The sequence below is a fragment of the Pempheris klunzingeri genome, chromosome 9 (genome assembly GCF_042242105.1).
Source record: "Pempheris klunzingeri isolate RE-2024b chromosome 9, fPemKlu1.hap1, whole genome shotgun sequence".
NCBI lineage: Eukaryota > Metazoa > Chordata > Actinopteri > Acropomatiformes > Pempheridae > Pempheris > Pempheris klunzingeri.
In genome coordinates, this window is record NC_092020.1 from 2,633,180 (window position 1) to 2,656,750 (window position 23,571).

Sequence of the window (23,571 nt, forward strand, 5' to 3'; positions counted from 1 at the left end):
GCTCACACCTCTATCAGCCCTGTTGTTTGGCAACAGAGGGTAGTCTCTGCCTCCTTTTCTCAGTCGTTACCTGTCTCAGACAGAACATCAGTGGCACAGACAGCCCCAGCTGTCGGACCACGGAGAGGGTTCCCCTCAAGGCCGAAGTTCACCATGCCACAGCCCGGGGATGACGGGCTGTTGTTTCCAATCACAAGTGGCTCTGTTGTGTACTCACAGATATGCCTTTGAAGTCCCTCGAGATGATCCGACTGCCCGTCCCATCATTTGTCACCCAGCACACACACAGTCTGTCAAAGGCAACCCCCAAATGCATCTGAATCCTCCCTTTGATTAGTTAAAATACACGATTAAGACCCGTGAATCATCAGCCTGAATAAATGAATATCCGCTCTCATAGAAGAGTCACGTTCAGCAAGGGAGAACAGATGAGACCAGCCTAGCAGAGAGCATCCTTACATACTGGATAACAACCTTAATTATCACTGTGCTTATAGACTTTGCAGGTCTAATCCACTAGATGCACAGTAGATGGTGATTTCAGCCCATCTCAGAAGAAAGAGCCTCACAATGGGTAGAATTACATGGGGGAGCTGTAATGGTACAGATAGACATCATGTTATTTATTTAGACACGGCTGACATTTGGATTCAGAAGTAGAGTTCTTTATTTTTTAAGTCAGCCTTGAGAGACGTTTTTCTCCTACAGTGCCTTTGTTTTGAGCTGCATTTTAAAAATTACATGATTTAGTGCTGGTCTTGTTTCAAGAGTTCATTAATTATCTAGACTAAAATTCTTTGTTGATTATTAGCTCTCTAGTGCATTTAACTCGCAGCACAAGATCTTTGAAATTAGTAACAAAAAATACATTTTGTTTTTTTGCTGCCTATTTTTTTGTAATTTGCGGTTGCTGTCTGCTTCTGTTTTTGTATGAAATGCATCGATGGCCTCGCAGATTTCTTATATTCCTCCTTTGGGGAGAAAGAGATGCTGTCAACTAAATGAATATTTGCTGGAAACAAATCAGTGTAAATTTGGAACAACATGCAAAGGCTATAATTTGTCACTGCATTGCCTGGCTAAGTCCATGTATAAGGCTGTATGTATTTTTGCCGATGGCCGTGTGTTGCTCTACATTTAAAAAGTAGTGTGTTTCCTTCAGTGCAGTGCTTGGCTGCAGCCAATATCTCATATGGGCTTCCACAGACTGACACCATCCACAACGGCCTGTTCTGTAACACATCCTTCCACATGTCTATTAACAATGACTCCTGTATCTAAATGTGAGCTCCCACCTCTCATCTGGACTGTGTGAAGCTTGAGAGGCTCATCTGTATTTTTGTCTCCAAAGTGTTTAATGAGAGTTGGCAGAAGCCTGTGTGGCAGATCAGATGGGCTCCATGCTGGGAGAGACACAGGGAGCTGTGGAGGAGGAGGAGGAGGAGGCTGAGGCTAAAGCCTGAGGCTCAGAGCACTGCAGATCAACACTTGAGACAGCCAGTAGCCAAACTATGCAAGAGCTCATCTCCATTCCGCTTTACTCTCTCTGCCTTCTCCTTTTGTCTCCATCTCATCATATCCTGCTGAAGTATCCCACATAAATCTGCAGTCCATCCCTCACCCTTTCAAGCACTCTGCCCCAGCGCTGACTTGTGGTCAGAGCCAACAGTCATGGCAAAATGTCAGATCAATCCAACATTTCCAAGAAAGACTCACATCCTGAGCCAACAGCCAATAGTTAGTTACCAGTTTTGGAAGTGACACAGTGACACCTGTCCCACACAAATTTATGGAAATGTTCCTGATGTGTTGGAGAAGAGCAAACAACCCGAAGAGATTTCTAACTCGTATGAATTATTTAAATATTGTACTGATCCCTCAGGCTTGCCAGAGGAATCATGAGAATTCTACTAGATGGAAAATAAACAGACTCGGGGCTGGTGTATTTGTGCATGCGTACTTGTAGGAGTGTGTTTGTGCGTGTTCGTGTTGTACACAAGTTACGCAAGTTAGCACCCATATGTCTACTGTCTGCACTGCAGGCAAATGTCTATTTCTACTTTGGAAGTAAGCATTTGTATGTCTCTAGATATTATCAGAGATTGTTCTGGAGACTCCATATTTTATCCAAGGAATAAATAAAGGCTATGGCTAATAAATGTGACAGAAAAACACACTGCGAAAAGACGGTGGCCATCTGGTGACAGCCTTGCATCAGTGCTGTTTTTAATCATTGCGTGCCATTTGTTGTGGCTCACTCTCTTCATGTCATTCTGTCTCATTTTGGTTTGTTCTAGTGATTTAGTTAACATAAGGGAGTAGACTCAGACTTTCAGAGTTATCCGTTACATACTATATCACAAGCACTAACAAAAATCTGATTTTTTTTTTTTTTTTTTACAACATAAAATGTGTCAAATACCAAATGAGGTTTGGTTATTAATCTCTTTCGCTTCTCGCACTTCTGTGCCCATCTCACTGCATGGGTCTGTGGTTTTCTGTGGGTTTTTTTTTCCATCAACCTTTGAACACTGGGATTAGGGGAGGTTACTGTGCACACATGTGTGTTGACAGGACAGTGGGAGCAGAGGGGCAGCCTGCTGGTCTCAGTGGTACTTGTCTACCTCCTCATGTTCCCCTCAAGGACACAGAAACTATAGGTGTCTGATGATCTTGGACTGTGTCTGTCAGCAGCCATTGTCATTTTGTACAGCAAAGCCTCAAACAGGCCCTCATACAGACCTGCAAAGAATGGTTGGGTTCCTTTTGCTTCTCCCCTTGACAACATGTCCAAATGGGAGCTTGCCACTGGGCTATTGTATTACTGTCCCTCCTCAGAGACCTGCCTGACCTAAAACCTGTGGTGCTGCATGATTGAAAATCAGCTGTGGTGCCTTTTGCGGTAGAGCTAACAATCTCTTTCTGGGGATTTGATAAGGAAAACTGTGGCCGTGGATAACAATTTTCTCATGTGGATTTTTAAAAAGGAAACGAATGAGGTTTGGTTCTTATTCCAACCTTGGATTTCCAAAAAGAAAATCAAGGAAAGTATCAGTTTTCTTGCCTCACTGCATTTATTGTAACCACTTACTATCTTCCCACTTCCTGCCTAAACATTTCTTGGGTATCTGCGCCTGTGGGAGGCTGCTTTTGTTTGTGAAATATTAGCAACATGTGTTTAGAGTCAGACAGGCCATCAAGAGCTTTTTATGCATCTTCATCTTTCTTTGATTTTTCTCAGCCTCAGTTCACAGTGCTTGCCTCTCATTCACATTCTCATAAGCAGCACCCTGTTTCCACTCCAATCTCCTTGTTTGAAAATGTTATTTGCATGCCCATTAGTCTTGCTTTGTGGTGGAAAAGAGAGGTAGAATTTCATCACCTCATCAGGGCAGATGTTGGTCTCATCTCTTTATTTCACAGTGGTGTGGATAAACTGAGGGACGACATAATATATTCATTAGGATGTAATTCGCTATTCAATCATTCTCATTCCCAGCCTGGATAATCAGCCCACTGGCCCACGGATGGGTCCACTCAATGCCAAACAAGGACAATTATCTGATTGGTTCTGCTCTCTCTGCCAAATGGATCTGACTGCAAAGAGGCCCAAGCTGTGTCAGCATCCCACCACAGGCACCCACACACACACACACACACACACTCTCACATTTTCTAGCCATCATTTAAGGACACACACGGACAAACATGCAGACTTGTGTGAGAGCAGGGTCTAATTCACACACCTGTGCCTCTGGCCTAATATGCTCACAGCGTCTTTTAGCTCGTTTTCCAATTGGCCACCCACTCCAAAACCAAATAACATCATTACTCGGTACAGTTATGCAATAATACGTATCCCATCCTGAGTAACGTCTCACTTATGTTTTATTAACCAAAGCCTCTGACCTGCAGCGGGTCAGCCCTGCTCTCTTGGGGTCATGCCCCCTGCACTATTTATTGCTAGGATTAATGAGCACTAAGGTTTCCTTGCCCTTAGGTCAGTCAAGAGGAGGGTTACTACTGTCATAGAGGTGTGTGTGTGTGTGTACGTGCAGCTCCGGTGACTCTTGTCTGGTCCCCTTCACCCTTACATTTGGGAGAGAGAATGAGACGGTAGCGTTTTTCTCCCATGAGAGCTCATTACTGCTCTTTTTCCCATTAGCCCTATGGTAACCTTCCCCAGGCCTGGCGCTGTGTCACTGTCAATATCACTCCCAGCCGCCCCCCCCCCACTCCACCGCTACAGTGCCAAATTACCCCCACCTTCGGAGAATGGCAAAATGGCCTCCCTCTGTGCATGTGGTAAAGCTGGCTGGTATTTCTTACAGCCGGGCCCACTCAGAACTATTACCAGCCCATTTCCATTTGTTCCATTCTGCTCGGGCTGATGGTGGTGTGTTTGAAGTTATGGCACACAGAAATAGGCTGCAGGTGGAATGTACATTTGTCTCTGTTTAAGGTAATGCCACCTGCATTCAAATACACTGCAGGTAATGCTCATGTTGCTATGGTAACGGCTCGTTTGACAAAGAAATCCAAATTGTTTCTTCACAAATTTTTTCAGAAGAGTTTTTAAATATGGATATTTGTGTGTGGATGCATGTTTGACAGCAGATTTGAGGGCCAATTTCCCAGAGGTGAAATTCGTCTCTCTCCCTGTACAGATTAGTAGTAGTTTGTTGACAGCTGGGTCCACCAGGCCACTGCACCTTCCACAGCATACCTCGTACCGTTGGGGTTTAGCTTAGTTGCATCTGATTTCCATGTTGAAAATAAAAGCAGAGAGCAGAATAGAGACAATATGGCTCCCCTCAGCAGTTTTACACGCTTTGGTTTCCCTGTGCATCTGCTGGATTTGAGTGTGTGCAAGTGGATTTGCATGTCTTTATAATGCTTTCCCTACCAGGTTTCCATTTTAGAGTGAGTGGATTTGCGCAGGATGGCAACAGAGTTTTCTACCAGTTGTTCTCATCTCACACGCAAATACACCACTGCTTATACGCGGCTGTTGCATCTGAACTTCACTGTGCAGAGTTTTTAACATTTCATACTGTTTGTAAAAGGGAGTTATATCTTGTTTTATGGAGACTCTTCAGCATGTTTTTCGATCAATAGTTTTTCCTGTGAACTAAAATATGTGTTTGAAGTGAATTGAATTTTTGCTGCAATGTATGTGTTTGCACTCACCCATGTTTTTTTTTTTTTTTTCTGTGTGTGTTTGCAGTGGACGGAGGCTGGAGCGAGTGGAGCAAGTGGTCGGCGTGTGGTGCAGACTGTTCGATGTGGAGGAGCAGGGAGTGCACCCAGCCCTCACCTGGTACGGGGGGCAAAGACTGCCAGGGGCTCGACCTCCAGTCTCTCAACTGTACCAGCGAGCAGTGCCCACAGAGTGAGTGCACCACCACCCACATACTGCAAACCATACTCTCAACTTTTCAACTCAGTCAAATAATGGAAAAGATGCTGTAGCATGAGGTATTTTTAACCGCTTTTCTGCAAAAAGATCAGTAGAGTGAAGTTTTGTTCTACATTCACTTATTAGAACTGAGCTTATCAGAGGCAAATTAACATTTTACAATCAATAAATGTGCCCAAAATAACATTTGAAAGCTGTTGCTACAACTACTGATCTGAATTTAAAATTAAAGAAGCATGACGCACTCAAGGCCAAAGCAGAAAATGTATTCAAGAATAAAAAGCATTATGGTTCAGTCTTGCAACCTTCATCAAATACAACATGTAGGTCACAAACAATACACGGAGAACAAGTGTGCGCAATTATCATCAATTAGCCCCTGAACTATGGCAGATAGAGAGGGAAAGGTTTTTCCAATCATGCTTTTTGTTTTTTTTTTTCACATCAGCAAGAAGAGCAAGTGTCCTTCTCCTTTCATCACATCAAATAAACATGCTATGCCTCCGTATGACATCAGCTCCCTGGAATAGATTCTGAATGCATCGTAGAAAAGGCTCATGAAGTAAAGATTGCTTTCTCATGAGATACTTGACCATTGCTGGCTTGTCTTCACCTTTGTGACCTTTTTAGATTCTAATAAACAGTGGCTGCTAAGATAATATACAATTTATTTTCACCGCGTCAGTGCTGTGATGCGCTCTGACCTGTTAACAGAGCTGAGAATTAAACCATCTCTCTCCTGATTAAAACACAACCTGTCAGATATACTGCCAGAGTTTAAATCGGCCGTGAAAACACACGTGGCAGGTGTGCAGTGATTGTCCTCAAAGTGCATTTGTACAAGTACATTTTGTGTTTATATAGCTACAAAGCCAATGTGTATTTAATTGTTTGTGGCAAACTGTGCTGCCACTCCCCGTGTGTCATTAAAAGGGCATGTGCGTACTTGCAGGATTAGAAACCACAAAGCTCATATAGGACGACCCGGCAGCTGAGTGGAAAGTGGCACCACAGGGTCCATTGCTGACCAGATGGACATGAAGGCAGAGCCCTGCTGCTCCCTACAGATTTCAAAGACAGAGAGGCATTGCAGCTTGCCATCCAGACATGATGAGTCTCAGAATGGCATCTCATAGAGAAAACGTTATTAATAGTGCATTCTTTGGCTGATCCGCATGGTAAACACTGAGGTCTAATTTGGATATGGTTGACATGGGCCAGTGAATTAATAAACTGAATTATGTATCTTGCACTGATTGATGTGATCAGATGGACTGATACATGGAGAGTGGGGGGTAGAAATGGCTACTCCATGTTAATGTTGCATTGTGTATATGTGTTAGCATCATCAGCATGTGTCTCTGTGTGTGCATGCAAGTGTGCATGTGTCAACCGTTAGCTGAGTTTGGCTGGTGCAGTGAACCAGAGAGCTCAGTCGGCCCATCATCAAAGGTCAGCAGCTCCTCCCCAGAGAGGCAAGACATATACACAAAGATGCCACTCATTGTTCCTCATACTAACACACACGCACGCACACACACACACACACACACACACACACACACTCTCAGAGTCACTCAGTATTTACACTGACAGTGCAGAGCGGAGCGCTGGCCTCTGAAGAATGCCTGTCCCAATCTGTTCCCAGCAGATGTGTTTCCAGAGACAACGGCTGTGTGAAGTATTATAATAAGCAAAATAGCAAGATGGTTTTGGCTTGTCAGCAACTCCCATACTTCAACCATGTCTGCAGGCTATTAGCTGAGATGGAAAACTTCCCCCTAAAACAAAAGCAACCCCTCTCTCCTCTAGTGTAATCGAACAATACAACTGCAGAGTGAGCTGTAGTTACTGTGCCACAAAAGATGTCCTCTGTCTGAGGACCTCACAAACATCTCTAATCTCCCTCATTAAGCCAGAAATGGCATGACGTTAGCTGAGGTTATTGTTTTGGGTATTGCATATGTGAGAATCAATGTGCGGCATTGAGCTTTGTGTTACAGCCCTAAAATAAACAGATCTGACCCAGACAGGATCATTTTCATAAAGCAAACAAGTGAAGCCCAAGATGGAGCTATGCGAAATCTGTGCAGGGAAATAATAAATACGCTGGCAGCGTGCCAGAGCCAAAATGGCAGACAGGTGTTAGAGGGCACAAAAATGATAGTGAGGGAAAATAATACAGCTCGTGTTCTCAGGCGCAGGAAATTGGGACAACATAAAAACAATTATTTGGCTTAGAGTGTGTAATGAAAGTAATGAACTTAATTTGTATCAGCAACCGTTTTGTGGGTGTCACAAATGATTGTGCAAAGAACATCAAACTCTTTACTCTGTCTGTGAATTACGGAGCTAATTTGGGGGGCGAAGCAACTGATGTTTTCTTCATGTCGTAGCAGGGTCACAGGCCATGTGAAAAATGGCTGTACGTTTATTTTGGGCCGTATTTCATGGGCACCTGCTGAGGGATGGGACGACTGTATTGTGGAGATAGTAATGGTCACGTTCACTTTGAGAGTTTTAGTAGCCATATTTCCCTGACCTTAAGAACTCCAGAGTTATTCATCTTCAGGCGAGTGACTAGGATTGGCCATGGGATGAAATATATTCTCAGGTCTCTTGATAAATGCTCAGGGAAGAGGCGAAGGAGCCTGCAAAGCTTTTATTTATCAATGCAGGAGAGAGAAAAGAGCAGGTAGAGAGAGTTGAGGACTACCAGGCGTGGACATTGTACTGACTGCCAATGCAGCGAGATTCCAAACTTCAACAGGAGTCAGGTACATCGCCTCAGAGGAGATGAATTATGAGTCCATCCTGGCCCATCTCAGGTCAGAAACTGATCCCTAACCAGCCAGCCCTGGAGCAAGTCTGAGGAGCTGAACTGAAAGCTTCAGGAGAGGGGAACAAACAGAGATTGGCCTGGAGTCAACTCTGAAAACAGCTCATCACAGCCACAGATTATCCACAGGCGGGTGTCAATCATGAAGAGAGGTCACACACAAAGAGAATCAAAAGTTCTTTGCCAGCAATTATGTCAAGTGGAAATGAGCGATGGAGTGACGGGCCACAGAGAGGAAGAGAGGCAAATTGGCTGAGAGTGTGTAGAAAAAGAGGGAGAAAGAGGGTTCGCTAGAGGGGGACTAAAGCAAAGCCCATCCAATTATAAAACCTGATTAGCTATGTCAATTACAGTGTGATGGATGTCCTTTCAATTATTGGCTGGCATCATGAAAATCAATGAGCGGGGCCAGGAGGAGCTGAGCAGTTGCTGGTCAGGGTTGTAGTGAGCATGGAGATTGTTTCGCTGTGACACCTGGTGGGTCAGATAAAACTTCACTCAGTGATGCTCCGATAAGCCACCAGAGATTACAGGCAGAATAGAGGGAGAGAGAGAGAGAGAGAGAGAGAGAGAGAGAGAGAGAGTTGTCTGATTGACTGACTTTATTGTCTGGATGCAAGAATGGTGTGTGCAGGGGAAAAGGAAGAGTAGAGATACTGGATCTTTGCATCTGAGGTTAGCTAGGTGCCTTTGGTTTGCCCTTAGAAAGTAAACACCAACTAGCCAATCTAAGGCTATGTTTATCCAATCAGCAGTACCCAGTTGGCCTGTCTCCTTGCTGATGGGTGTTGTTTTGTCTTTAGTCAGACTGCACATCCCTCTGTAGACTGCAGCACTAGAAGTCCAAATATCACAGCCTTGTCTGGCCTTTGACTCACCAAGACAATTGGATTTGGGAACTTTAATGAGAGGTTCAGCCATAGTCTCTCTCCCTCTTTTGAGCTCATTGTGGAAGGTGGAAGGTTTAGCCAGGCTGCTAACAGTTAAGTACCCCCATGGAGAAGCAAGACAGAGAGGCAGCTAAATGGATAGGAAGAGAGGTGGAGGGAGGATATATGTATTCTATAAGACCCTTCATGCCCTAGGTATGTTCTGTGCAGATGCACTAGAAGTCAAGAACAAAACATACCATCCTGTGTTTATCCTCCGCCAGTCATTCACGAATTGATTACATGTCAAGAGATCTCTGGCATTACAACGGGCTGCCATAGAGCTTGGCTGCATATAATCCCACTACTTAAGGTATCAGATTGTACTGAGATAATCATCCATGAAATAGATTCTGGCATTTCTCTTAAAGACTTGGGTATGTCAGGCGGCTTTGTCCAAAGAAATGGATTTTTCAAGGCAAAAGGAGAAGGCAAGGACAAACGGATGAAAAGAGGTGAATAGAGATGAGAGTGAGGCGGAAAGAAGAGAATGTTTTTTTTGGACTATTTTCACTTTTTTTTTTTCAAATTTGAATGCATTCTGCTAATTTCATTGTGCCATTATCATGTCACAGATTTACTAACACCAATTAAAACTTGTCAAATCTGCATTTCCAAGGTTCAGTGCAGTTCCTCTCAAGCGGTAGGATCACACAGTGGTGGAAAAACGCCACGGCAGTCGAGAGATATTCATCAAAATATGTCCCATCTACTGTTAATCAGTTCGATTTTGACACAAACCTTTTGGATGTGTTATTGCTGCTCATTGCTGAAATGCAAATTACACAGGCTGTCAGTCACATGCACATGCTGTCCTTCTGTTAGTCTTTTTTATTTTGTCGGTCTGTAATTCCGATTTTCATTCTTGTGTGTGTGCTCTTCTCTTCCTGCCTCTGTCCTCCTCCTTTTGTTGTCAACTCAACGCACGCCAGCCTGCAGCACTTTAACCTTTGCTGTTGTTCTCCATCCCTCAAAGCTGCACTGCTCAATGCGTCCCCTCCTTGACTGTGTTCAGTTGACAGCGCTACGCCCCCGTGGCTCCCCGGGACAATGGCCCTCCACAAAGGCCCCAGGAGCATCCTCCACCTCCGCCACCAAATTCCCCCAGCCCAGGGAGACAGCCGTAGCAAATCCCATTCTCCTGCAAAACATACACGCACGCAGTACTCACACATCCACACACACACACATACAGTACATACACACAAAGCACGCGCACATAGATGTTTGTCTGGGCTTAGCTGTCATCTTCATACTGTACTTTTGGGAGAAAGGCGCTCTCATGCTTTTGAGAGAAAGAGACATTCAATAAGAGGTGGTAGAATTTCACAAGCAAATCCTTCAGTTTTTCCACTGTCTCTCTTGGGGGTGTTGTGTGCTTAGAGAAAGAGAGAAAAAGCCAGGGGAAAGGAATAACATGCAAGCATAAGATATATTTATCCAGTGCAGAAATGAAGTAAGGTAACACTGAAAACCTGCTACAGAAACCAATTCTTTCTTGTTCCCATTGTCCACAGGTTTGTCCAGTTCCCTTTGTCCACAGGTGCAGATTAGAGCTTCAGGCTTTTTACGATATACAATATGAGGATGGTTATCTAATGTTTGTAACGTTAGCTTTCTTAACTCTGCATCATACAGTTGGAGACAAAGTGGGGCAGCATTATATGGCAGGCAGGGACTTTGTAACTGGTTTCATTCAGTTAAACGGATACCTCAATTAAACAGAAATCTCAAGTGAGACCTTCTCGCAGAGGATAATGAAAGATATCGCAGCAGCACATGTTGGTATTATCATTCAACACCTGAGCGAGTTTTTCTGAAGGAGTTTTTTCTTTACTTTTTTCTGCCGCTCTGTGTCCCCTCCTTGCAGCTGTGAGCGGAGCAGAGGACGTGGCGCTCTACGTGGGCATGGTGGCGGTGGCTCTGTGTCTGACTCTGCTGCTCATCGTGGTGGTCCTGGTCTACCGGCGCAAGAAGGAGGGCCTGGATGCCGATGTGGCGGACTCCTCCATCCTCACCACTGGCTTCCAGCCCATGGGCATCAAGCCCAGCAAGCCAGGTGTGTGGGCACCGCGGCCACGCAGGCCTCCCCCCCACAGCAGTAGGACACTGTTCTTTGTTCTACCCTCCTCTGTGCGTCCATCGGTCTGTCCGTCTGCCCACCGTGACCGTGCAGCACTCATCTACATGTGCCACCGATCCTGTGTTTGTTTGTGGTTGTGGAGGTGGTATGAATGTGTTTACAGAGGTTTGTAGTCTGTATGTCGTGTGTGTATGTGTGTGTGTGTGCTGTTTATTTGCCTGCCTGACACATTATGTTTCGCCACCACCTCATTGTCAGGAAATGTACCCACTCTGTTTACTGCCTGTGCGGAGCCTCTGAGGTTTACCAACAAGTAATAGAAATACAACTGTCTGAGTTGGATGGAGATGGGGAAGTGGGTTGCAGTGCCTGTGATTCACCGTGAAAAAAGCCTTTATACATTCTGGGTGCTAAGCTGTATCTGAGTTCTGTTTGGAATTGATTGTGTGGTTGCTAAAGAGACAGACAGAGATAGAGAGAGAGAGAGGGGAGGGGAAGAGAAGAGACGAGACGGGCTTTGGGTGGAATTTGTGTTTGTGTATTGTCAAGAGTGTGTGCGTGTGAGTCTTCTGTTTTCTGCACCATGTGTTTTTTCCTGTTTGTTTCAGTTTCTGTGTGTGTTGCAACAGCTTTAGAGAGTGTGAGGTCTGTCTCTGTGATGTATGAACCACCCCGCCTGCCACTCAGAGAGATTCACACATTTGCTTTTGTCTGTTTTTCTTTCTCATTATTTGAACAGAGAACTCCCATTTGCTCACCATCCAGCCTGATCTAACCACCACCACCACCAGTTACCAAGGGACCCTACGCTCTCGCCACGAGGCCACTGGGAAGTTTTCCATGACCAATGGGCCTCTGCTGGACCCGCTTCCAAACGGCTCGCACACTCTGCACAATGGCAAGCTTAATGCAGACCCTGCTGAGTTTGTGAGCAGGTTCTCCACACAGAGCTACTTTAAAACGCTGCCCCGTGACGTAGCTAACACCTCCTATGGGACTTTCAACTTCCTGGGAGGGAGGCTGACAATCCCCAACACAGGTGGGTTCTTCATTTTGGTTCATATAGTTTTCTAAGGGCTCTTTCACACCTGTAGCTCAATTCGATTGGTTTTTACTAAGAAAAAAATACATTATTGGCTTTTAATTTGGGTCCAGCTCATGTTGTCACTTTTATAAAAAAAAAAAAAAAGAAAAGAAAACAACAACCAAGAGAACTCTTTCATTGGATAGTTTTGGAAATGTCAATCCTGCAACATAGCAGACCCATGTAGGGAAGTCAAATGACAGCAAGTCCTGCAACACATTACTGCACGATAGCATGTGAGCTGTTTGTGACCGATTTCTCTAATAGTGAAAAAGAGCTCACAAAGAAACAATAGATTATGAGAATTATTAGACGAGACTGCTACCTGCGCTCGTATATCATAAATAAGTGGCACACAAGACAAAAAGGCCACAAAGGGGCATTTTCAACTGTAATATCGTTAATAGGAATTGGAACTGCTAAAATGCAAAGTGTGGGACACGAGATCAACACCTCTTAATCTGTTAACTCATTTTCACTCTCTGACGTATCAGGAAAAACAGTCACGTGTTGACGCGCCTACATGTTATGGGTCCCAAATGGTGCATGTGCCATGTTTCTACCTGTCCAACATTGTATTGCACTTTCTACTTAATGATGCTCATAATTTTTTTAGAGCTCTTAGTGACACTAGAGAAGCTCAACAAAAAACATAATGCAGGAAAGCGCAGCATGAATTAGTGTCAGTCTATGTAGCATTAATGATACTAAATAAAAATCCTCAAAACTTTTCAATCAGTGAATTACCTGCTGATCCACTTTACATTCACAGCAGTAATCTTATAGTTACCTGCTATACTTTCTAAATGTGATAATATGAAAACTGAGATAAGAAGGCAATGAGTAAAAACTCCAGTATGATACCAAGTTAGACAGTAAAAGCAGAGTAGTTTTCATCCAGGTATTGTTTCAGTAGTCACATCGTTGTCTGGTCTGTTGTGGAGGGACAGGGAGATTTCACTAATAGCCTGTTGGATGTTCTCTTTGCCACTATACTTCAAACAAACAAGAAAAGTTCCGTCCAAACAATGTAACATCTGCTACATAATGCAGAAATACAGAGGGAACAAATCAGTTTTTATTTGTTTTGCACGTCATACATTGTTGTTGCCTTTATATTAAATAAACATTTAAAGAAACTTTATTACACCTGCTTTAATGGCACAATGCCTCTGACTGGACATTAACAAGGAGAATTTATCATAAACAGCTGAGTCCCATAAACGTCTCCCTGTCTCATTGAAACCGACCCGGACCATTCAGCCTTTAAATCCCATGCATGTGGGTTTTAATAGGTTTGTACCAGGATGAAACACATAACACAGTGTTTCAGTGCTTCATACAAAGCAGCTTAGTGCTCAGGCTGTATTTCTCACCGTGATACAAATTAGTTTATGAGGAACAACATGAGACGCCAGTAATGCATGAATTCATTATCTATAAAGTGACTAATTCCGAAATTAAATCATACAAAAAGTGAAGGATGTTTTCCTTACCACTGTTTAAAATGTGTAATCGAATAAAATGTTTTGTCAATAACCTGCGTCTACACTGCACCGCATGAATAGTTCAAATGACTGTTCACTGCAGCGATGACTGACTATTAAATAAAGAGTATGCACCAAATATATTCTACTCTAAAGGATTCCTGGAATAAAACCTAGAACAAATTATTCCAATTAGGCCCCTCGCTTATGACGGAGCTTGTTGAATTTGTAGGCGATGTCCACAAGTGTCAGTTGTGTGCTATGAGCACAGGCAGAGGAATAGAGATGGTCCATTAAAGATTTGTCTGATAAAGGATATAAAAAGCCCACCATCATTAGTCCCCTATTTTGCTTCTCCTCTTCACATTAGCTGAGTACAGAGCTTATATAATTATACTGGAAGAAGTGTTTTCACTTGGCTCATGGTAAGGTGTCCAGATTAGCCATTGACAGTGCCAGTACGCCAGGAGAAAAGGTCCTTTTTTCCTGTGTTTTCTTCGCCATCTCTCTCTCTCTCTGTCTCTTTTCTCCATCTCTCCTCCGCTCTCTTACAGATATTTTATGCATGGATTAACTCAAAGCCATGTAGACTATACCACGCATTGGCACCCATCGTCTCACTGGGACACAGAAAAAAAATAAATAAAAAAACCAGCACTTGCATGCATTCACTCGGAGGAGATATACTGCTATTTAGCACTGTGTCAGAGCGAGCACATGGAAGACATGGTTTATAGATTCAGACAAGGCTGTGAGCATTCAGGCACCTTCGCCTTTTACAAACAGATGTTTTTATAGTGAACAGTCTCTGTGACTGTTGAGATTGTGTCACATAGTCACTGTTTGTACTACACTTTAAATAGGACCCTAAGTGGATGATTTTGGCACAAGAATAACAACATAAATGCCACAACACTCAAACTACCTCAATCGCTCTTCTCTATTCTCCAAGATGCATTCCTACGCTCTCCTGGGGAAGTGCAATTTTCCTGGAGTAGTCTGTTCCATGGTCTCAATTATCTTCTTGGTGGCAGACGGAGGACATTTAAACTGCGATGCAGTGTGCGCTTTTGTCTCAGCTAATTGTTGACCGTGGGGACGCGTGCCGCCTCGGCTGCCAGTGCAGAGATTTGCATCTACTGTACCTGACGGGGCTGCCTCTGACCTTCAGAATAGATTTGTTTTTTTGTTTTCGGAGCCACACAGTTTTGTTGAGTGGGCCAACTTCCTTTGTGAGATGACAAAAGCGTTGTTCAGCCAGAACAAATGAGCCTGTCCCCCTCCTCCTTACCCCCCTCCCTTCTCTCTCCCTTTGTTGTTATTTGCATTAGGAATCAGTCTGCTCATTCCTCCCGAGGCCATCCCCAGAGGAAAGATCTATGAGATTTATCTCACTGTTCAGAGGAAAGAAGATTTGAGGTGGGTCTCTTTAACACTGTCTAACTGGCAGTCTTCCCTGGATGCCACTAGGCTGTTTGTTTTGATGCTCTACTGTTCCATTAGGAAAAGCTTAAGAGTCTGTGCCAGTACTGTGGAGGAGGGATGTAAATAAATAACGTAGCCTTTTACCGGGATGTGCGCTATTTAAGTTAAATGAATTGTTTTGATAACACTATTTATCTGACTTGCTCCATCTCATGCACAGTCTTTGTAGCGTGCTGTGATAGTGTCATGTTATTGCTCAATCATCAAACTTGGTCCAGCTAGTCAGAGAGTCCAGCAGGCTTTTCATTATCCTCCGTTACAGCTGCTCGATAATTTGCAGGGGTGACGGTATCATATCCTGCTTACAAGAGACCACTAAATTCTCACTAATAAGTCGATGAGTAAAAGCACTTCATCTCAATTCTTTCCCCTGTGTCTCTCTCCCTGGTGTAGGTTACCCCTGGCCGGCTGCCAGACCCTGCTCAGCCCCGTTGTGAGTTGTGGCCCTCCGGGGGTGGTCCTGAGCCGGCCAGTTATCTTGAGCATGGACCACTGCTCTGACGCATGCCTCGATAACTGGGCCGTCCGCCTCAAGAAGCAGAACTTTGAGGGCGCTTGGGAGGTGAGACAGCAGTATAAGTCCAGCACAAATCCATCACAGAAAGACTGAAGAGTGAATTCATAAAGTCTCTCTGAACTCACTGAGAACTTTCCTTGAAAAAGCACAAACTTGCTCAGCAGTGACTTGGAACTGCAGCTGCAGCTGAGAAGCAGCTGAAAAGCTGTATAGAGGAGGTAGTTGTGACCCAGCATCCGTCCATTCCATGGGGTTTAAATTATATTGACCATCAGGTGTTTTCTCATCGGGCTGGAACAAAAGCCTGGAAGCACCCGCTCTCCAGCTCAAGAGTTGCTAGGCAACTCAAAACAGTGCGTCTCAAAACAGAAATTCTCTAAGCAAATTACTGATCCTCAAAGTACTTTTTTGAGTGCTCCTTGACCATTTTTGACCGCTGCTTCCAATTACAGCACTCCCTCCTCATTTTTCTATCCATGAAATTTGAAAGTAACCAGAACTGCCAGACTCCAATAGGATAGAGTTGGGAAGAACGTGTGGTGTCGGCACACACATGCACACACACACACACACACACCCACGCAAACAAACGTGGTTTGAGGCAGTATACCCATCTCAACAATCCAGAGAGATTGGAAAGGGTGCTGGTGGGCTTTGGAGTGTTAGTAGGTCTTCTTTCATGTTCGATATTGTGCATAAATTATTCAGCCTCCCCGTGTGTGGCGGCGGTGGGGTGTCTGTGGGATGGATTGGCCTGTCTGAGGCAGAGGTTAGACCAGCACTTTTAATCATCGGCCGGACCAAATATAGCCCAACGGCCTGACTGCATGGCCACCAAAGGAAAAAGTGCCAGGTGGACGAGAGAAAGAGAGTGGGAACAACCACAGAGTGTGAAGAGAAATAAAAAATGAAAGAAAGCAGACAGGGGGGAAGGCAAAGTGGACAGGCAGGTAATGTAGATGTAGAGGAATGATTAGAAAGAGTGGGAGATTGGAAATGTGGCTCGGGAAAGAAGAGAAAGACATAAAGAGATGGTGAAAGTGGACATGCAGAGGCAGGCAGTGTAAGAGAAATGAATTGCTCGTATAGCGAGCGACCAGTGGCGTCACTGAGCCACCTCGCTCTCTGTTCTGCTTCGAAGAAATATTAAGATGATGAAAAAGCGAGACTCCATTGTGGTTGCATAGCAAATGAATTGTGTCAATACTAATTCTATTGATGTAGATGGTGTCTGGTTGAATCGATCCTAGAGGGGCTCGCTGGGCATTTGGCAGGCAGAATGCTCTCTTTAGCTTGATTGGCTAATGAGAAGAGTCAGTCCACTGGCATGATGGAATTTGAGAGAAAATGTTGTCACCTTGGGTCCAATTTGTCCCCATCAAATTAGCCCAGAGAGCAGTGAAATTATCTCATAAAACTATCCCGTCCTGTGATGGGATAGGAGATTTTCGTTAGTGTGTCATCTTTATTAGAGATGCAGTTGTGATACAGCACTCCAGCTCTGCAACAAAGCAAGAAGAATCCAATGTTTAAATCTGTCTCTCAAGTTATGGTGCCGATTAATTCTTTTTTTTTTTAAAACTCTTCACCATCAGGCAACAGTGTTGTTTTGCACATTAGCTGGCAAACAGTTTTCACCTTTCTTAACAAATCTTCAAGGCTGAAGAAAATTCCGGAAATCCCAATAATCCAATATTTACTGCACCTCCGCAGTCTTTTCTTTCTCAACAACCATCTGTTCTTGCCAGGAATCTATTCGAGTCTCCTTTCATGTCAATTGAGTACCTCGTTCATGCATTATTAAGTAAATTGATGGTGTCTATAGAATGTGTGTCTTTGTGTCATATGGAGTATGTGTACTGCAATGAAAAGGGAACTTGAAGTAAGAACAAAGCAGTCCTTTTTCTAAACTGTTACCTGGATACGTACCGTAACATCACGGTAAAGGTAAAGGCCTTAAGCTTAAATGTTACCTTGTCACACTGCAGGACGACTTTCACTACACTACTTTCCTTAAGACCCCTTTACGGACATACACCCCCCACATACAGACATCAGGTACCCAGGCAGGAACATTAGCCCTCCCTCCTACATAAACTAGGTGCTTGACCTTCCATTCACACCTTGTTTTTTTCTCCCGCTCACCTCCAGGATGTCCTGCTGATGGGGGAGGAGCTGATATCGGAGCCCTATTACTGCCAGCTGGAGGCCGAGACGTGCCGGCTTTTCACAGAGCAGCTGGGCACCCTCGCCCTGGTGGGAGAGTCCCTGCACATGGGCGCTGCCAAGCGCCTCAGGCTGGTGCTCTTCTCCGACGCATACTGCTCCACGCTGGAGTACAACATCAGGGTCTACTGCATGGACGACACACAGGACGTGTTCAAGGTAAATTGTGACAAATGTAGCGCAGCCTGTTTTTCTGCATGGCAGGCAGTTTCTCAGCCTGAGACTGCACGAATCGAGCGGTTTCACATCAGCTGACTGATAGGTAGACTCTTATGTGTAATGGCATTGTCTGTCATACTCGAAGGTTAGTAGAAATCAGTGCAGACATGTAGGAGTTAGGCGTGGCCATGGTAGATTGAACAATAATGCAGGCCTGATTGCACCATGTGCAGGTGAAGGGTGTGTGATTTGTGGAGCTGATGTTCCCCTCTTAGTGTTTTGCAACAATGCATATGTCCAGGTTATTCACGGTATACAGTACAAGCTCTGAGTGTGTTTTTGTGAGCATGCCTACAGAGATGTTTCCTTCCTATTTTATGCTGTCAGTGGTTCCGCTTGGCTGCCGTGGGCCTAGAAGTTTCCCATCACTTTGTTCAACAGCATATTTCGCCTCGTTTTTTTGCTCTCCACATGGACGGAGTATAATCAAGCACTAATGCCTTTCTCCCTCCCTCGAGGACTGCCTCTGAGTAGCCTGTTAAGATTTCATTTGCATGGTTAATTAGTAAATTAAAAGGAAGGCCTGCCCCAATCTTTTCCCAGCAACCCCTGTGCTCTCTCTTTCTCTCCACGCCGCTCTTTCTCTCTCCAAGCTGTTCCTCTTCGTCTGACACCACCCACAGCCACAAGTGCCACTTCCCACTCAAGTCCACTTTTGCCGGCTGTTATGGCCGACCTCCTTGTGCAGAGGTTCACTACCGACACAATCTATGGATGGCTGTGGGACAACGGAAAGCAGCGGGGGCTCGGCCTGAAATTAGCACTCTCACATTCAGGGAGCTGAGAATGAGATGAGAACTGTGCAGAGCTCTTGCTGTGGGGAGGGAATTACTGAAAACTCTCCCAGCTTACATCTGTCTTTTTGTGGGTCAATTCTGCCCCTGCTGCTGTCTTTCTCAGTTTCTGACTGATGTTGCGTGATAGCAGGCATGCTCTGGGAAATTGCTGGCTGACATTAATTTGTGTTCTAATGTAGAAATAAATGTAAATTGTAGCGCACACAGGAGGTTAGCTGCATCAGCTCTGCAGAGGAAGCACTCTTTTGGCAGATGGCTATCAATCGTTTTTGTTTACTTGTCATCAAAGACGTGTAATGACAGCGTTCTCTTTATATATTCAGATCATCGGGTGACCCAGTGGTGTTTTGCTGCAGTGTGACTGTTGAAATGACCTTGTGTGTCCTGTGTTGGATGCAGGAAGGCTGCTGGTGCACAAAAACTCTTCCTCTCTCTCTCTCTCTCTCTCTCTCTCTCTATGCCTCTCCCTCTGGCTAGCTCTTGTTCTGCTATTCTCCCGCTCTCTTAGCCAGGAAAAGGACATCTGAGCTTGTTGACTCCAGCACTTGCGCTGCCATACTCTGCAGCTCCCTCGACGCCCTTGAGTGCATTAGCTCCCCGTCTCTCACACAACCTGGTCCTGTGGTAAGCCACGGCGTCTCCAGGGTTTTGTAGTTTTTAGTGAGTGATTTAGAATGTGGCCCACACTGTTTAGTAATCTCGACTTCACACTGCTCGTGGTGCTATTATGGAGGGAGCAGTTCATTTAGCAAGTACATTAACCACTTTGAGTGGAGATTAAACTTCCCTGGAGAGGTTCAGCCTTATCACTAATCACTATCTTTAAAATGCACCATTTATGATTAGACTTTCACTATGGCTACCATTAGAGTTAATTGTAGTGTGTAACAGTGGTGGAGTAGCAATATGTGGTAGTGGTGGAGTGGCACAGCGTCACTTTTTATGTTTGTGTTGATGTACAGTACCCCCTCAGCACATGTGAATTTTATGACAGCATTTGCAGCCTGCTAAGGCACTGCACCTCGTTTTTCAGACAAGAAGCCAACTTTTCATGCATTAAACAGGCTTTACTTTTGATGGCGGATGGAAAAAATGAAAAGGCAGTTCTCTGCTTTTTCTGTTGGCTGTTCACTGGCAAGAAGAACTGCAGAAACCAAAAGGGTTTTGCAGAGGTTTTCTTTCCAGTCCCTTCGCTGGCTGTCAGTCTACTCTGACAAGCCTCCGTCAGCGAGAATGACATGCACACACACCCACAAAACACATGCATGCGCGACACACTTGTGCACGGTGTACCATGCAATCTCTTATCTCCCAATTACAGCAGATTAGAACCAGTGTTATTGTCTTTGATCCTAAGTGTGCGGGGGCTTTGGGGAAACAGTGACATTTACGTCTGATGCTTGCCGTATGCTAGCAGGGCTCTGCTGGGACCAATTAAGTTAATATTTAATGTGTGTCCCACTCTTGATGGGCCCAGCCAAGGCTGGCACAGCAGCAGTGGAGACATGATCGGCGTTTGGTAGCGCCCTCTCTGTGCTCTCAGTTGTTCCCAGCTAGACCTGTGGGAGAGCATCACTGATGTTCTGCCATCCCACAACTGATTGAAACACCTGCAGTGAACTAAGCCTCCGACTCAGTAAGAGATAGACCTAACACCAGCATCTAATTAAACTGGAAGGGTGCCGACAAAGGTGTCTTTTAGGATTGGAATATGCTGCAGCTCTGTTTTATGTTTAGTTGTGACATTCAGAATCTGTCAGCTTTTGGTATGAAGGACAAAATGCTTTCCCCTGAGCATAACCCACGTTTTAATAGTAGAACAATGACAAAATATCCTGGTGTTTATTGATAACTGAATGTTCTTCCTTTACACCCACATGTCTGTGTTTTGTAATGCCAGTGTTGTTGTACAGTTTAAAAAAAAAGAGGTAGAATGATTTACAAACCACCCACTTTCTGTCAGATTTATTTTTTACAGAGGTTGAAGCACAAGTCAGCTTTTTCTGTATTGAGTGGTAAACTGAGGGACCACCATAAATACTAATACAGTCAACTGTATAGTGAATATCAATATGGATTGTTTCCCCTATGTTTGTGTCCACATGGATGGCAGTGTTGGTTGGTCCACCACTCTGGTCCGGACCGAAATATTTTAACTATTTGATGGATAACCATAAAATTTTGTGCAAACATTCATAGTCCCCACAGAATGAATCCCTCTGACTTTTCCATTCAGAATTACAATTTGTTCACAACCTGGACCTGCAAAACAGATGACGTTCCCATCAAACTGTACTTTGTGTTTTAGTGCTGATTAGCAAATGTTAGCATACTAACACACCAAGGTGATTGGCATGGTAAATGTTGTACTGCTTAACCTCAGCCTGATAGCGTTGTCATTGTGAGTGTGTGCTAGCGTGACTTTAGACTCTTCCATTATTGCAATGAGTTTAAGTGACATTTAATGGTCATAAAATTCCCCAAATCGTAAGTGTGGACTCAAATGGTGAGAAAACGTTTGAATGTACTCCCTTTGTACTTCCACTATTGCATTTGCAACTACAGAATTTACGCTTTCATCAATATTCATGTAATGAGGCCAATATATTCAGCTTTTTGTCTCTTGATTGTAAAAATGTATGTTCTAGTGTTAAATGGCTGTTTAATTGATGTCTAACTGGTTCAATAGAGGCTCCTGGATTCTTTTATACAGTGTTTGACCTCAAGCTATTATTCTTATTTGAGTTTAAAAGGGCTAATAAACTGTTTATGTGCTCCCTCCATTATGACGTTCTCTCAGTAGCTCCTGAGCAGCGAGCTACATTTGAGCAGCAACTTTTTGCTTTTATGCAGCCCATCAGAGCAGAGAGAGCGAGCATGTACAGAGTGTAATACCAACAGTTTTTCTGATCCGTCTATCAGAATAGTTACTGCCAAGGAATTCTTGAAAAAAAAAAAACAGAACAGCATAGCCCAGTAATTGCTGGCATTAAGTTAAAGAAGACAGTCGGCTTTATCACCGAGCCCAGCTGAGAAATTGTTTCCATATTATATTTCTGTGTTCCTGTGTGCTGTTTTCTCCCGTCCCGCTCTGTGATTTATCAGGCAGAATGTGCATCTTTTCCCTAGCAAACACAGTCCCCATTTATAACTGAGCAGACAAGTCCCTTCTATTTGTAGTTATTAATCAGAGTTGACTGTAGCGGGCACGGCCACTGGAGCTCAGACTGATAGACTCTCAGTCAGAGAGGAAAAGCCTGTCACATCCTGCTGACAAATACACAGATTTATGGAGCCCACATAGCCAGGCTACTCTCTATAAACAAATGCATTTGCCTGAAAAGAGCAGCTCTGGAAATGGATCGTCGCTCTGAATGCACTTTTTTAAACACACGAGGATTCAACATCTCCGAGAGCAGAGGGGTGAGGATGAGTTTATGAGGATATTAAAGCCTGTGTATCTCTCTGTGTTTCAGATGACGTGTAGCTTGACTAATTAACTGATCAAACGTTGGCGATAATCCCCATCAGAGCTGGTTAAGTTAATCAGTTTATAACACACCAGGCCAGAACAACAGACCACATGTAGTAGCTTGACCTTGGTGTGAGGAAAGTAGAATATTTTAATCTGCAGCTTTGAATCGGCCCAGTTCTTTTTATAAATATATATATTGAGAGAGCGAGAGAGGCTTCTGCTAATGCTTTGACTTGTTTAGACTGTGTTTCTTCCCTGCATCCGATGGCTGGCTGTTTTTGTTGCAAGAGAGAGTTTGGTGCAGCCACTAACCTCTTTCTGTCAGCACCAGCCCGAAGAGATTAGCTGTATGAGTGTCTCTTGTTTCCCGGTGGAGCCCAGCCCCAGTCCATCACAGTCCCAGCTCTGGTCCAAGCCAAGAGGATGGGTGAGGAGTGGGGTGGGAGATGAGGGTGGGAGGGGGTGGGGGGTTTGAAGTCATAGAAAACTGTGGCCATGATTGCAGTAATCCTGTTATCTCTCCTGCTAAAGCTGGCCACTCTAGTGACCTGGAGACACAAATGTTAAGCTGCCTCTGTCTCTCCTCTCGCTTGCTCCTGCTCTTTTCACTCCTCCCTGCTCTATCTCACTCTCTTTAGCCAGCCTCATTGAATGTCAGGGGGTGGTCTTGGCTCTGCCTGACTCTAAATTCACAGTCTTCACACACACCACAGGCTATCTCGAATTCCGTCAGAACAAAAGGGGTTTTTCTCCTGCAGTACTTGAACTTCTTGCCCATCTCATGCATCTTAATGTTTCCACAGTTGTACAGGGTCAGAGTGTCCAAGAGAAACCGCTCCTCTTATCTTCCCTGAATGGAAACACAATTTAGCTCTAAGTTGATGATTAATATGTGATTTGATAAACTCATTCAAAACCTTGCATTGTTTTCCCCCGGAAAGAGTAAATAATATGGTCAAATTTAGCTTCTCATCTATTAGCTTGCACACACTGTCATTTGTTAACAGGATA

At 44.3% G+C, this 23,571-nt stretch overlaps 1 protein-coding gene across 1 annotated transcript in view; it reads left to right on the plus strand.

The window, feature by feature from the left end:
• Positions 1-23,571, plus strand: part of unc5a (unc-5 netrin receptor A) — a 119,080-nt gene that overhangs the window by 88,241 nt on the left and 7,268 nt on the right. Inside the window, exons 7-12 of the mRNA XM_070836346.1 lie at positions 5,228-5,392; positions 11,058-11,288; positions 12,010-12,309; positions 15,173-15,260; positions 15,720-15,888; positions 17,995-18,228. Coding sequence (XP_070692447.1) covers positions 5,228-5,392; positions 11,058-11,288; positions 12,010-12,309; positions 15,173-15,260; positions 15,720-15,888; positions 17,995-18,228 — 1,187 coding nt within the window. The remainder of the gene's footprint in view (positions 1-5,227; positions 5,393-11,057; positions 11,289-12,009; positions 12,310-15,172; positions 15,261-15,719; positions 15,889-17,994; positions 18,229-23,571) is intronic.